Source organism: Melanerpes formicivorus, unplaced genomic scaffold, assembly GCF_026170545.1.
Source record: "Melanerpes formicivorus ecotype bairdi unplaced genomic scaffold, bMelFor1.0.p_v2 SCAF_18, whole genome shotgun sequence".
Classification (NCBI taxonomy): domain Eukaryota; kingdom Metazoa; phylum Chordata; class Aves; order Piciformes; family Picidae; genus Melanerpes; species Melanerpes formicivorus.
The window spans coordinates 9878253-9891874 of record NW_027142370.1 but is presented as its reverse complement, the minus strand read 5'-3'; the positions used below and the strand labels follow the sequence as shown (position 1 = coordinate 9891874).

Genomic DNA, 13622 nt, shown 5'->3' with positions numbered 1-13622 from the left:
GCTCCAACCTCCTTTCAGGGAGCTGTGCAGAGAGGAAATGGCAGCCTGGGTGCGAGGAGACTTCTTCCCCCTTTCCCCTCTAAACCCCCATCGCCTCTTCAGCAGGAGCTCCCTCCTTACGCTGCCTCCCTTCACCCCTTTGCGCTCGCTGTCACCTCAGCCCCCGACGCCGCCCGGGCGCTGCGCCCGCCCCTGTGTAGGCAGGGCGGCGCCTGCGCGCTGCCGCCGTGCCCAGGCCGCAGCCGAGCGCGGTGGCGGCGGTGGCTGTGCCGCCTCAGCCATGTCCGGCGGGCAGCGGGGCGTGCCGCGCCACGGCGGCGGGGAGCCGGGCGGGCTGCGCAGGTGGGAGCTGCCGCGGGGTGCGGGGCGGCTGGGCCCTGCCGCGCGTTGCTGCCGCAGGCTGTGCGCGGAGCTCCGGGGGCTGTGCGGGCGGACGGCGGGGTGGCGCCGCCCGTCCCAGGGCGCCCGCGGGGGCGGGCAAGCGGTGGGGAGGGCGCAGGGTGGGCTTGGTTCTTTCTCTCCTCCGGCCTTCATCCTTCTCGGTGCCTGTGAAGGGTGGCGGCGAGAGGCGGCTGCTCGTTGCCCTGTACCGTGTGCCTTCCTCCTGCGCCCTGCCCAGGGGGCTCCGGGCAGGGGCTGCTTGGCTGTCGTGTGTCAGTGGGCTCGGAGCTGGGCTCGGGGACTGGCGTCGCTGTGGTGCGAGGGGTCACTGGGGCTCCCCTCGCAGTGTGCAGCGAGTGCACAGCGCTGCAGGCAAATACTGGAGAGAATCACTTTTATTTAGCTTCTCCCCCGAGATTTGCTGACCGTCTTGTACCCGAGGTGCTCTACGGCTGATTCTCCCCTTTCCACCCCTATTCTCGGTCTTTAAACAGAGTGATTGTTGTTGAGGGCCGTTAAAGAAAGGACTTATGTCTTTATGTTGGGTTTTTTCCTCCCTCATGCAAAACCCGAGCGTGTGGAAAGCCTCCTTTTTGCAGGCTGCTTGTGCTGCGTGTTGGTGACTGTGAGCCCTCTGGGAGCAGGAAACTCCCAAAGCCAGGCAGGGTGGAGGAGGAGGAGGAAGGGAAGGAAAACAGCTTGTTAAGGCGAGACTAAAATAACAAAATAAACCCTTCCTTTCCCTTGAGGTTGTTGACATAAAACGTGCAGAGACCTGGCACAGAGAGGAGAGTGTGTGTGCTGCTCACTGGTGCATGGAGAACAACACCTCACTGTGCCCTAGCTCCTCCACAGCAGGGTGTTTGCTCTGGGGGGGCTGCAGTGCAGGGTCATCCTCCTGGGGAGGTGGTGGTGGGTCTACAGGGGTAGTCCTGAGTGCTGAAGCCAGGTCCGATGGGTCTGCAGGGCGTTTCTGAGCCCTGAAGCCAGGTCTGATGGGTCTGCAGTGGTGATCCTGAGCCCTGAAGCCAGGTCCGATGGGTCTGCGGTGTTGATCCTGAGTCCTGAAGCCAGGTCTGATGGGTCTGCAGGGGTATTCCTGAGCCTTGAAGCCAGGTCTGATGTTAGTAGACACTGTGACAGTGCTATATTTAATAATCTGTCATTTAAGAAGTCAAAGCTGCCAGAACTGAGGTGGAAAATGTAGGTAACTTCTTCATCCTTAAGCCATGTCTGGCTGTCCTTCCAGCATATTGAAAGCACCTCGCCCTAGCTGCTTGTCCCATGTTTACTTGTGGGGACTCTGCAGCAGTACCTGGTAAAGAATTTCCTGTGTAAAAGTGTTTCCACATCACCTTGTGACCTACTTCTCTTTAGCCATGCTGTTTTCTTGTGTTGAGGTGACCTCTGTATTTTCCTCATCCACAAGCTTAGTCCTGGATAGGCTGCTGTAGAAATGTCAGATAATGAGCTAAGGACAGTCTGTGAATGTTGACACTTGTCAAGTGTTCCATCAACACCTCAGCTGTTGCTTTTCCCCCATTTTATTTGCCAGTAGAATAGACTTTTGGCTACCTAAAATGTCAGTGGCTTGTGTTAAAACTGATAATCTTGACTGCATTACTCAAAGACCTTCTCTGAGTAATTGCTTTCTCTAACACCTTCTGTTGTTTGGCCTGAGTAGGCTGGTGGAGATCTGATCTGTATGCCAAAGGTGCATTTTGTAGCTATAAATGATGTCTCTCAGGCTGTCCAGTTTTGTTTTGCACAGGCAGTGCTCAGTGACTTGATTTCTGACCCCCCAAAAATCTTTGCTTTCTAGTTCTGTGCAGCACCCACACTGCTGGCATCAAGACCAAGAATGTAGAAGTTGGCAGGATCCAGATTCTTTGGTGTTGAACAAATGTCACTGCAGACACATGGGGCAGTGGCTGCACAGGTAAGGAATAAATGTGGTGAGGTTTGTTTAAGCCTTCACTTTGCTGCACTCCTTTCTTTAGAACTCCAACCAGACCGTGGAGGGGATTATTTGAATGATTTCTCATCACAGAGCAGCACAGAGTTAGCAGGTGATGCCTGCATTATGCAAGAGCAGACCATGCAATCTGGCTAATTGAAGTCTCTGTTCATTAAATACATTGAGCAGCAAATGTTCATACTGAGTTCTCATCATCTTCCAGCTCTGCAGCAGCGCCAGAACATTCAGGGCCTCTGTCTAGTTGCTCCAGCTGGGAAGGTAGACTTGAAGAAGGCAGAACAGTGAGGACATCAGCTAAAAAAATGACCAAGTAGGTATTGAGCAATTATTAACCATTCTTCCATTGCTTTTAGCAGCAGCCATCTGGTGTTCTCCAGCTTCCTTGCATGCATTCATGATGGGAGACACAGTCAGGCTGCTTCGTAGGAAGCCTTGAGGGGAGAGTAGCACTGAGAAGTCTTATCTCCAAAGCCATTTGCAGAATCTCTTCTTTCTCAGCTTAAACTGAACATTCATTACAGCTTCTCTTAATTAAAAAATAACTGGAAGAGTGAAAGGAAAACTGAAAAGCAGCCATCAAGACTTGGAGAGAGATCTGGCTTTAGATCATTCAAGCCAGGCTCCTTTATGTTCTCCATCTTTGTTTTACTGAGTATAAGCTGTTCCATGTTTATGTTTGCTGTTACACATGTGCAGTGTCATCAACATTTGATATGTGGTGCCAGAGCACAGGCTGGTTTTGCTTGGAAAAGACCCAGTACTCGAGATGTGGCCTCACCAGTGCCCAGGACAGGGGGACAGTCCCTTCCCTGCTCCTGCTGGCCACACCACTGGTGATCCAGGCCAGGATGCTGGTGCCCTTCTTGACCCCCTGGGCACACACAATGGCTCATCTTCATCTGCTGTCAACCAACACTCCCAGGTCCTTTTCTGCTGGGCAGTTTCCAGCCACTCTGCCCCAAGCCTGGAGCCTTCATGGGGTTGTGACCCAAGGTCAGGACCCAGCACTTTACACTGTTGAACCTCATCCCACTAGCTTTGGCCCATTGATCCAGCCTATGCAGGCTCCTCTGCAGAGCCTCCCTGTCCTCCAGCAGGTCAACACTGCCTCCCAGCTTAGAGTTATCTGCAAACTGACTGAGGGTGTCTCAGTCCCCTTGTCCAGGTGATTGATCAAGATAGTGAAAAGAGCTGGCCCCAGTGCTGAGCCCTGGGGGACATCTCTTGTGACTGGCCACCAACTGGAGTTAACTCTGTTTCCCCACCACTCCTTGAGCCTGGCCATTAGCCATTTTTTGTTGCCCAAAGAAAAGCATCCACCCATCCCTGCCGAGTACATGTTGCTCTAGCTGTAAAGCTGTGAAGGTTCTTTTCAACTTCATTCTCATTTTTGTTTTTAAGTTCTGTTCCAAGTGATTCCACTAATCCAGCTGAAAGGGAAACAGATGAAGTGGTTCTGAGGAGAAGACAAAAACAGATCAATTTTGGAAAGAATACCCTTGCCTATGACAGATACATTAAAGAAGTCCCAAAGTAAGTGGCACTGTGTTGCACATCCAGATAAACTCTTTATCTGTTCCTGACCTGTAGGTCAGCACACAGCTTTAGTTGCCTCTTAAAACTATGTGATAAGTTAAGTGTTGGTAAATATAGACATTGATTTCCTAGCCCTCTGATTCCTTTGTGATCTCATGGACTGAGGATTTGCTTTTCTCTTTTCTCATAAGAATGTGGATCATAGACTCTAGAATGGTTTGGGTTGGAAGGGACCTTAAAGATCATCCAGTTCAAACCCCTGCTGCCATGGGCAGGGACACCTTCCCCTAGCACAGGTTGCTCAAGGCCTCATCCAGCCTGGCCTTGAATACCACCAGGGAGAGAGCATCCACAACCTCCCTGGGCAACCTGTTCCAGTGTCTCCCCACCCTCACTCTCAAGAACTTCTTTCTCATCCCCAGTCTAAAGCTGCCCTCTTCCAGCTTCAAACCACTCCCCCTTGTCCTGTCCACTGTAAGCCCTTGTCAAAAGCCCCTCCCCACCTCTCCTGCATCCCCTTTCTGATACTGAAAGGCTGCTCTAAGGTCTCTCTGGAGCCTTCTCCAGGCTGTACAGCCCCAGCTCTCTCAGCCTGTCCCCACAGGGGAGGTTCTCCAGCCCTCTGCTATCTTCATGGCTGGCTCTGGCCCCACTCCAACAGTTCAATGTCCTTCTTGTGTTGGGCTCACTGGAATGGGGTGCTCCAGGTGGGGTGTCACAAGGTCTCCTGCTCTGAAATGGATGTTTTGTGCACTGACAGGAATCAGAGAATCCCAGGAGTCCATCCCAGGACTCCCAACAAGTTTAAGAAGTACAGCCGCAGATCCTGGGACCAGCAGATCAGGCTGTGGAAGATAGCCCTGCATGCCTGGGATCCTCCTCCAGAAGACACCTGGGACCTGCAGCCCGTGTGTGTATGGGTGAAATCAGGCAGCACATGGCTCTTGCTTCCCAGGAGGACTCTCTTTCCTTCAGGACTTTCTAACTGGGAGCAAAATCAGGCTTTAAAAATGGGAGTCCCCTCGAATGCCTTGATCTCCTTTGGAGTTCTGTTAGCCTTGAGGATACTCCATTATGTAATCTAAATTCTGCCCTGGGGTGGAAGGCTCTGATCTCTCCACAGCATTGTACCCCTTTTCCCTCTGGTTACACTGGTGAGCACAAGGTAGAATTACTGCTCTAACAGGGGATGGGCATAAGCAGAAATTGGGTGCTTCCTGTCCTTTGGCCTTGCTAACCTTTCCAGCCTTCCCTTCTGAGGTCAGTGGCATCACCTTTCTCCTGCAATAACAGTATTAGAGGATGTGAGAAGTGGAAGAAGATCAGAGAATTTCTGTGTTGTCTGCAGGACAGGCAACTGTGGTTCAAGATGTTAATTATTAACTGATAATTACTCTTGCAGCTTAACTGTCTTGTGCTTGGAGTGGGTAGTGTTTTAAATACTCCTTTTGTGTTTGCCCTTTGCTGTTTTCAGGAGTACAGAACCCTCAGGAAGTTCCCAGGAGAGGTTCTGCAAAGATCAGGATGTTTCTGGCTCCTTTGTGTTTGATGAAAACCAGAAGAGAAATGAGAGTGAGGACGAGTGCAGACAGGCTGAGTACACCCCAGAGAGGTACCAGAAAAAGCTTCTGGGGGTAACTGACTGAAATCCTGGAGTAGCTGTTGGTGCTGTCAGGGTTCTGCAGGCAGTGTGCACTCAGGGAGGGCAGCTAATGCTCAGCCTCAGAGCTGGGCACTTCTGCTGTTGAATCTAATGCATGCAGAGAGCATTGTGTGTGGAAAAGCTCTCAGCAGTACAGAGCTGTGTGATTAACATCAGAAAGGGGATTTCAGCTTCTCTCTTCACACAGTGGAGCTGTGAGGTTTCTTTAATCACTGTTGGCAAGGGCTGGAAGTAGGAGACCATTCTTGGAAGCAAGAGTGACCATCCTTAATTAGCAGTGCTATGGACAAAGAGTGAAGCACCTTGAGCTCTTCCCTCTTTACTAAGATACTGTGATCATAGAATCCTGGAATGGGTTGGGTTGGAAGGGACCTTAAGGATCACCCAGTTCCAACCCCCCTCCCTGAAGGCAGGGACACCTCCCACTAGCCCAGGTTGCTCAAGGCCTTATCCAGCCTGGCCTTGAACACCCCAAAGGCAGGGGGCATCCACAGCCTCCCTGGGCAGCCTGTTGCAGTGTCTCACTGCCCCCACTCTAAAGAATTTCTTCCTAATTTTCAGTCTAAATCTGCCCTCTTACAGCTTCAATCCATTCCCCCTTAGCCTAGCACTACAAACCCTTGTAAAAATCCCCTCCCCAGCTTTCCTGGAGCCCCCTTCAGGTACTAGATGTAGAGGAGACAAGAGGCATGCATGTGGAGCTCAAAATGGTTCTGCTTCCAAGTTTCTTCTGTGGTTGTGACTGGGTTCACTTCCCAAAACACAGTGGAGTGGTTACCAACATGTGAGCCCTTTCCTTTGTGCTCCTCTCTGCTTGAAGAGTCACACCTTAAAAGAAAAGGGGGGAAACCCAGCCTTCCTCCTTAGCATGTGCTGTTCTTTTGCAGAAACCTGATAAGCTCTTAAGCAGAAGCTGAAAAAGGTCATGTGTGTAAAGTCTGGGTCTTGTTTTTGCAGCCCCTGCTCTCCTTACTCTTCCCCAGTATGGAAACGTAGAAAAAGAAGCAGCCCTGGCTCCTCTGTGGTTTCCAAGAGCAAAAACCATTATGAGAACATACTGGAAAGGTATGAAATGGGATTTATCCCTCCAGTGGTTGAGAGCTTTAATTCTGCCTCGTGGTGCGTGTGTGTGTGTGCGGTTTGAGGAAGGGAAGTCATGCTAGAAGCAGTGTGTTGTATGGCAGTGGGCAGTGCTCTTTAATGTCTGTATTGATGAGCTGGATGAGGGGATTGAGTCCCTCATCAGTAAGTTTGCAGATGACACCAAGATGGGGACAGGAGTTGATCTGTTAGAGGGTAGGAGAGCTCTGCAGAGGGACCTTGCCAGGCTGGACAGACGGGCAGAGTCCAAGAGCATGAGACTGAACACATCCAAGTGCCGGGTTCTACACATTGGCCACAGCAACCCCATGCAGTGCTACAGGCTGGGGTCAGAGTGGCTGGAGAGCAGCCAGGCAGAGAGGGACCTTGGGGCACTGGTTGATAGTAGGCTGAACATGAGCCAACAGTGTGCCCAGGTGGCCAAGAAGGCCAATGGCATCCTGGCCTGGATCAGGAACAGTGTGGCCAGCAGGAGCAGGGAGGTCATTCTGCCCTGTGCTCAGCACTGGTTAGGCCGCACCTTGAGTCCTGTGTCCAGTTCTGGGCCCCTCAGTTTAGGAAGGACATCGAGACACTTGAGTGTGTCCAGAGAAGGGCAACAAGGCTGGGGAGAGGCCTCGAGCACAGCCCTGTGAGGAGAGGCTGAGGGAGCTGGGGTTGCTTAGCCTGGAGAAGAGGAGGCTCAGGGGAGACCTCATTGCTCTCTACAACTACCTGAAGGGAGGTTGTAGCCAGGAGGGGGTTGGTCTCCAGGCACCCAGCACCAGAACAAGAGGACACAGTCTCAAGCTGTGCCAGGGGAGGTTTAGGCTGGATGTGAGGAAGAAGTTCTTCATAGAAAGAGAGATTGGCCATTGGAGTGTGCTGCCCAGGGAGGTGGTGGAGTCACCATCCCTGGAGGTGTTTAGGAAGAGACTGGATGGGGTGCTTGGTGCCATGGTTTAGTTGATTAGATGGTGTTGAGTGATAGGTTGGACTCAATGATCTCAAAGGTCTCTTCCAACCTGGTTAATTCTATTCAAGACAAAACACAGTTGATTCTCTGTGTGTGTGTAGCTTTAGGCAGCACTGAAGTCCTTGTTGTTGATTTCTCCTGGAACCTGATTTCTTCTTCAGAGGTTGCAATTCTGCAGTCGCTGGGTATCTGCCACAGTTGTTCCTCACTGCACTTGTGGCACACAGAGGGTGGGCAGGTTGATGGTTTCAGTTTTTGCTGGGATCAGCACAGACTTCTCACTCTAAGTTTAGTATAAGTATTTATGATGTGTGTGGGTTTTCTCTCAAGCCACTTCTGATGATGAGCATGAAGAGGAGCTGTGTGCTAAAGTCCATGATTTCAGACCTTTTCACTTTTTAGTCTCACAGAACCAGGGCATCAGGAGGCCTTTTCAGAGTGCTCAGAGTGGGAAGCTTTCAGTGACAATGATGAAGTAATGGCAGTGCAGCATGGTATAGAAAGAACAAGGTAAATACCATCATGATGATGCTTTTTTCTCTTTCCTGCTTTGTGGTCTGAAGGTTTCCTTTGCTTCTGCTAATCTTTCTTGTCCTTCACTGTTAAATGGGACACTTTGTTCTTTTTTTTCCTCCCTTCCATTTCCTCCAGCATGTGGTGGGTTTGGTTGGTGTTTTTATTCTCTGAGTTGACTTGGCCTTTTTCACTCTGATTTTTCCATCTGTTGCTTTCTGCTGCTTCCACTCTTAAGCAGTGCTGGGGGTTGATTCCCCTTTCACCCTCTTTGTTTGATGGAAAACAAAGGCACCTTACAGAATTGGGCCCCATGGTTGTTCCTCCCTTCCTCAACCTGGGAGCTGAGAGCTTCCTCTCTGTCTCCTTAGATGGTGATGATGTTCTGTAGCTGCCAACAATGAGAGTTCCTTGTTTTTATGCAGTGACCCAGTTCCAGCCAGCTCTTCTTCAGGATGGAATAATCAGAAGCAGAAAAACCCCAACTTCTTTCTGCCTGACAGCAAAACTTGGAGAGAGACAGACTGCAGGCTGGAGAGGTAGGAAATGGCAGGGGGGGGGGCTCAACTGATGAGGGGTGCTCTTTGAGTGTGTTGTTAGGAGCACAGCTGCTTTATTGCTGTAGCTAATCAAATCTTTTACAATAAGGAGCTTTGAAGTGTTCTATTTTACTCTTCTTAGGGTTGTGTTGGCCAGTATTTATGTGGTGTGTGGTAAAATTCTGTCCTTATGATGTTGTAAGGAGAGTGGTGGGAGCAGAGTTAACTCCAGTTGGTGGCCAGTCACAGCTGGGCTCAGTGCTGGGGCCAGTTCTCTTTGATATCTTGTTCAGCTATCTGGACAAGGGGATCTAGACACCCTCAGACAGTTTGCAAGTTGGGAGCGAGCCTTGATCTGCTGGAGGGTAGAGAAGCTCTGCAGAGGGACCTGGCCAGGCTGGAGTCCAATGGGATGAGGTTCAACAAGGCCAAATGCTGGGTCCTGCACTTGGCTTACAACCCCAGGTTGGCTGGAAACTGCCCAGCAGAAACAGACCTGGGGGTGCTGGTCAGCAGCAGCTGAAGATGATCCAGTGTGTGCCCAGGTGGCCAAGAAGGTTGCACTTGATGATCTTAAAGATCTTTTCTAAGCAAAGCAATTCTGTGATCCATGTGACACTCTGGAAGGTGTCCAGAGAAGGGCCACAAGGATGATCAGAGGGCTGGAGCACCTCTCCTGTGAGGACAGACTGAAGGAGTTGGGGCTGTTCAGTCTGGAGAAGAGAAGGCTCCCAGGTGACCTAATTGTGGCCTTCCAGTATCTGAAGGGGGCCTACAGGAAGGCTGGGGAGGGACTGCTCAGGATCTCAGGTAGTGATAGGACTAGGGGGAATGGAATGAAGCTGGAGGTGGGGAGGAAGTTCTTCCCCATGAGAGTGGTGAAGCCCTGGAATGGGTTGTCCAGGGAGGTGGTTGGGGCCCTGTCCCTGGAGGTGTTTAAGGCCAGGCTGGATGAGGCTCTGGCCAGCCTGATCCAGTGTGGGGTGTCCCTGCCCATGGCAGGGGGGTTGGAACTAGATGATCCTTGTGGTCCCTTCCAACCCTGACTGATACTATGATACAATCTCTAGTAGAGGAACTAGAAGGCTGGAGCTGGATTGGGTGCTAAAATGTTCCCATAATAAAGCCACTGAGTCTTTGGGGATTGTTTTGTTTGTAGGCTCAAACTTTGCAGCAGTTTGTTGGATGGACAGCAGTCAGAATACTCTGAAAGGGGATGGGGAGGTGCAAGTGCTGAAGGCAGAGTAATGAGGAAAAAAATCTAAATACCAAGGTGAGTAGATGCTGGCTGCTTGCTGCAGCTGGTCTGTTGCAGTAGCTCATGCCACAGAACCCAGCTGTCAGCACAACAGTTTCTCTTTATTCCTTTATTAATCAGTGGTTTATCCCATCCTCTTGGATTTCATGCAGCACCTTCATGAAAAGGATCTCATGGATCAGACTTAGTGAATTGCAATATTTACCTCTTCAGCCAGAAGACAAATGGGTTTAGCTTAGCCCCCAAATGACCAGTGCCAGGTTGTTTAGAAGAGAAGGCTCCAAGGAGACCTTATTGTGGCCTTCCAGTGTCTGAAGGGGGCCACAAGAAAGCTGGGGAGGGACTTCTTAGGGTGTCAGGGAGTGATAGGACTAAGGGGAATGGAATGAAATAGAACTGGGTAGATTCAGATTGGATATTAGGAAGAAATTCTTCCCCATGAGGGTGGTGAGACACTGGCACAGGTTGCCCAGGGAGGTGGTGGAAGCCTCATCCCTGGAGGTTTTTAAGGCCAGGCTGGATGTGGCTCTGAGCAACCTGATCCAGTGAACCCCATGGCAGTGGGGTTGGAACTGGCTGATCCTTCCAACCCTAACCATTCTGATTCTCTGCCTCTCAGTATTTTCAGGCAGAAGTCACAACCTGGCATTTGCAGCAGCAGATTTCCATGACAGTTCTCTCTTGGCCTGTAGGTTCCTGTGGTGCTGGAATGGGTGCTCATCTTGAGTCAAACTGCTTTAGGCTTTTGTGTCATTTGATGGTCTTTGATCTGCACTTACTGCAGGCTCTGAAACATTATGGTCTGGGGTATAAGTGCAGTTACATGTCCAGTTCTGGGCTTCCCAGTTCAAGAAGGATAAGGAACTACTGAGAGTGTCCAACAGAGGCCATGAGGATGATGAAGGGACTGGAGCATCTGTCTGATGAGGAAAGGCTGAGAGCCCTGGGGCTGTTTAGTCTGGAGAAGACTGAGATGGGATCTTACTAATGTTTATCAATATCTAAAGGGTGGGGAGCAAGAAGAGAAGGAGCCAGGCTCTTTTCAGTAGTGTCCTGTGATAGGACAAGGGGCAGTGGACACAAACTGCAACACAGGAAGCTCCACCTCAACATGAGGAAAAAATTCTTTACTGTGAGGGTGCTGGAGCCCTGGAGCAGACTGCCCAGAGAGGCTGTGGAGTCTCTTTCTGTGGAGACTTTCAAGCCCCATCTGGATGTGTTCCTGTGTGACCTGCCCTTGGTGACCCTGCTCTGGCAGGGGGGCTGGACTCCATATCCAGAGGTCCCTTCCAACCCCAGCGTTCTGTGATTCTACAGAGACAGAGCTGTGGTGCTGAGGGCCATGGTTTAGCAGCAGGCTTGGTAGAGTTGCAGAATGGTTGGACATCATGATCTCTTCCAAACAAAATACTTCTGTGACTCTATAGATGCCCACTTACCAGGGATCTTGGGATGTTCTGCAGGATGAAACCCCTGGAGGCACTAAGAATTTGGCAGAGCTTTACACTAGTTAGGTCTGGAGTTCTGGCAACATGAGAAAAGGCAGGCAGAGCTTTGAGAAAGTTGTGGTAATGTCATTGTGCTGTTGGCCTTATGGATTTTAAATCTAAATTCTTTTGACCATGAAGAAGGCTTCACCTGGAGCCACCTTTCCAAAGTGCTAATTCAGTGCTTGAATATGTCCAGTCTCTCCTTGTATATAGAAGTATCGAAGAAGAAGGACTTTCTCCTGTGACAGAAAATGGTTTGAGGAATAGGGATGTAGTCTGAGATCAGCAAATCAAGTCTTGGAAACCTGGTGCAGTCACAGAAGAGCTGCACTGACAGAGGAAGAGATTTACAGCCAGCATCTGTGCAGCCCACACGAGGTGAAATGTGCAGGTAAAAGCAGCACAGCTCTGTGCAGCTGAGGTCAGAGCCTTCCTCATCTCCTAAGCAGTGGAACAGGTTGCCCAGGGAGGTTGTGGATGATGCTCCCTCCCTGGAGGTGTCCAAGGCTAGGCTGGATGGGGTCTTGAGTAAGCTGGTCTAGTTGAGCATCTCCCAGCCCATGGAACTTGGAACTAGATGGGGCTTGGAACTGGGTGGTCTTGAAGGTCCCTTCCAACCCAAACCATTGTAGGATTCAGTGGATAATGAGAACTGAGAGAAGATGTATTTGGGGAATTAATAATGACTTTTAGGTAGAAATGAGCAGGAGGTTGGCAAAGAGGCTCAGCTGCTTCATTCTCTGTTTGACAAGGCTTCAGGGGGATGTAGAGCTCTCCCTGCTTTTCCCTTAGTTCTCAGTGTTGATACTCCTGCAGCTCTTCTTAGTGAGGGCAACATGGCTTTGTCTTTTCTCCCCAGCTTTAAGCCCAGGACATGCAGAGCTCTGCTGCCCTAGCACTGCAGCTTGAGAGAGAGATGTTTTGCTGTGGATGACCTCACACCTTGTCTTTATAACACCATTTTACCACTTTTTGCTTAGGTTTCTCCAGATCCTTAAGGATAGTTTTCTGCAAGGTCTGCCTCAAGTGTAAAGCTCCAGCTGTGGCTAAGCCTCTGCTGCAGTGATGATGGATGCTCCTTAAAGCTTTTGTGAGAGTCTGTCTGCTGGACCTGCACTGGCAGAAGACACCTGCATCCTGCTGTGAAGGCTGCTGCAGCTGATGGATCCTTGCTGCTGCTGTGTGAAGATTGTGCTGCTCAGCCTGAATCCATGTTACACTGGGAAGCTGGTCCAAGGTGGAGTCAAACTGAAGAATGTCACCCCTTGAAGCAAGGGGATGAACTCTCTTTCCTCCTCTGGACCAGAACTGTGCATCCTACATGAAGAACTGCTTCAGAAGAATGTAGATAACTTCAGCCTTCCTCCAAGCTGCTAAAGACAAACTGTCCTTGGCTTTTGGTGATCATCCCTGTGGCTATTGGCTGTTCTCTAAGAGTTGTTAAGCCAGCACTGGCCTGAGCCTCCTGAGAGGAGAGAAGGGGAAGGGAAATGATCATCAAAATCAGGTCCCTCTCCTTTAAGGGATGAGTAACTGGAGAGCGACCTGGGGTTTGCTTTGGTGTGTGTTGTAGCCTGAGCCAAAGAGCCAATCTGCTGCTGAGTCATGAAGGTGACTGCAGTGCCTGCTCTTGGTGCTGCTCTTGGCCATGGTGTGTCCAGCCTAAGGGTTGTGATGGTGCTGAGACAGGCTCTCCTTGTTTTTCTTCTCTAGCAGTGTGCTCAGAAGGTCCAAGGGAGAGCTGTGCCTGTGGTGAAGTTTAGACCAAATCTGTGTCAGTTGCAAGAATGTTTTGCGGTCCTTGTTGCACTTTATGTAGCATACACTGGGATACAGATGTCCAGGAGCTGGGAATTGGTTCTGCAGGGATCTGGCTTCTTGGGAGGCCTCTGCAGTGGTGGGGATGAGGGGCAGCAGCCTTGCTGTGGGGCTGGCAGTAGTGTACCCAGGGCCAGAAGCCCACTGTTGAAGCAAGCTGCTTCCCCAGAAACCACTTCCAGCCTTTCCCCAGACATCATTTGCAGGCATTGGGGTTCAGTGGTGTCCCAGCAGAGTGGGGTGTCCAAGGGCCCTGTCTGTGCAGCACTTTATAAAGCCCTCCTGTGTAGAGCTTTGGTGTTGTCAGCATGCTCTCTTGTGGTCTGTGGTGGGTGTACCTGAGGGATTGTCACTTTATGGGTGAAGAAATAAAAGAGTTCAAGTTTCAAT

General features: G+C 50.6%; 1 protein-coding gene across 2 annotated transcripts; it reads left to right on the top strand.

The window, feature by feature from the left end:
* The first annotated feature begins 237 nt into the window (after nt 1-237).
* LOC137446683 (uncharacterized) lies at nt 238-13621 on the top strand. Of its 2 annotated transcripts, none has more exons than XM_068149562.1 (12): nt 238-342; nt 2204-2320; nt 2562-2669; nt 3761-3892; nt 4656-4805; nt 5370-5507; nt 6516-6623; nt 8017-8124; nt 8553-8666; nt 9826-9939; nt 11628-11805; nt 12395-13621. In XM_068149562.1, the coding sequence occupies exons 1-10, from the start codon at nt 281-283 to the stop codon at nt 9929-9931; spliced, it is 1143 nt and encodes a 380-aa protein (XP_068005663.1). In that variant the 5' UTR covers nt 238-280; the 3' UTR covers nt 9932-9939; nt 11628-11805; nt 12395-13621. The 2 variants fall into 2 exon arrangements, with proteins under 2 accessions (XP_068005663.1, XP_068005662.1); XM_068149561.1 differs by having other exon boundaries at nt 11611-11805.
* The last annotated feature ends 1 nt before the right edge of the window (nt 13622 follows it).

What these genes read in the sequence shown, in the direction of transcription:
- LOC137446683 (XM_068149562.1), top strand. Translation starts at nt 281, where the DNA reads ATGTCCGGCGGGCAGCGGGGCGTGCCGCGCCACGGCGGCGGGGAGCCG. An exon ending in TCAGCTAAAAAAATGACCAA is followed by an intron (nt 2,670 to 3,760) that starts GTAGGTATTGAG and finishes TTTGTTTTTAAG; the next exon opens with TTCTGTTCCAAGTGATTCCA. An exon ending in TATGAGAACATACTGGAAAG is followed by an intron (nt 6,624 to 8,016) that starts GTATGAAATGGG and finishes TTCACTTTTTAG; the next exon opens with TCTCACAGAACCAGGGCATC.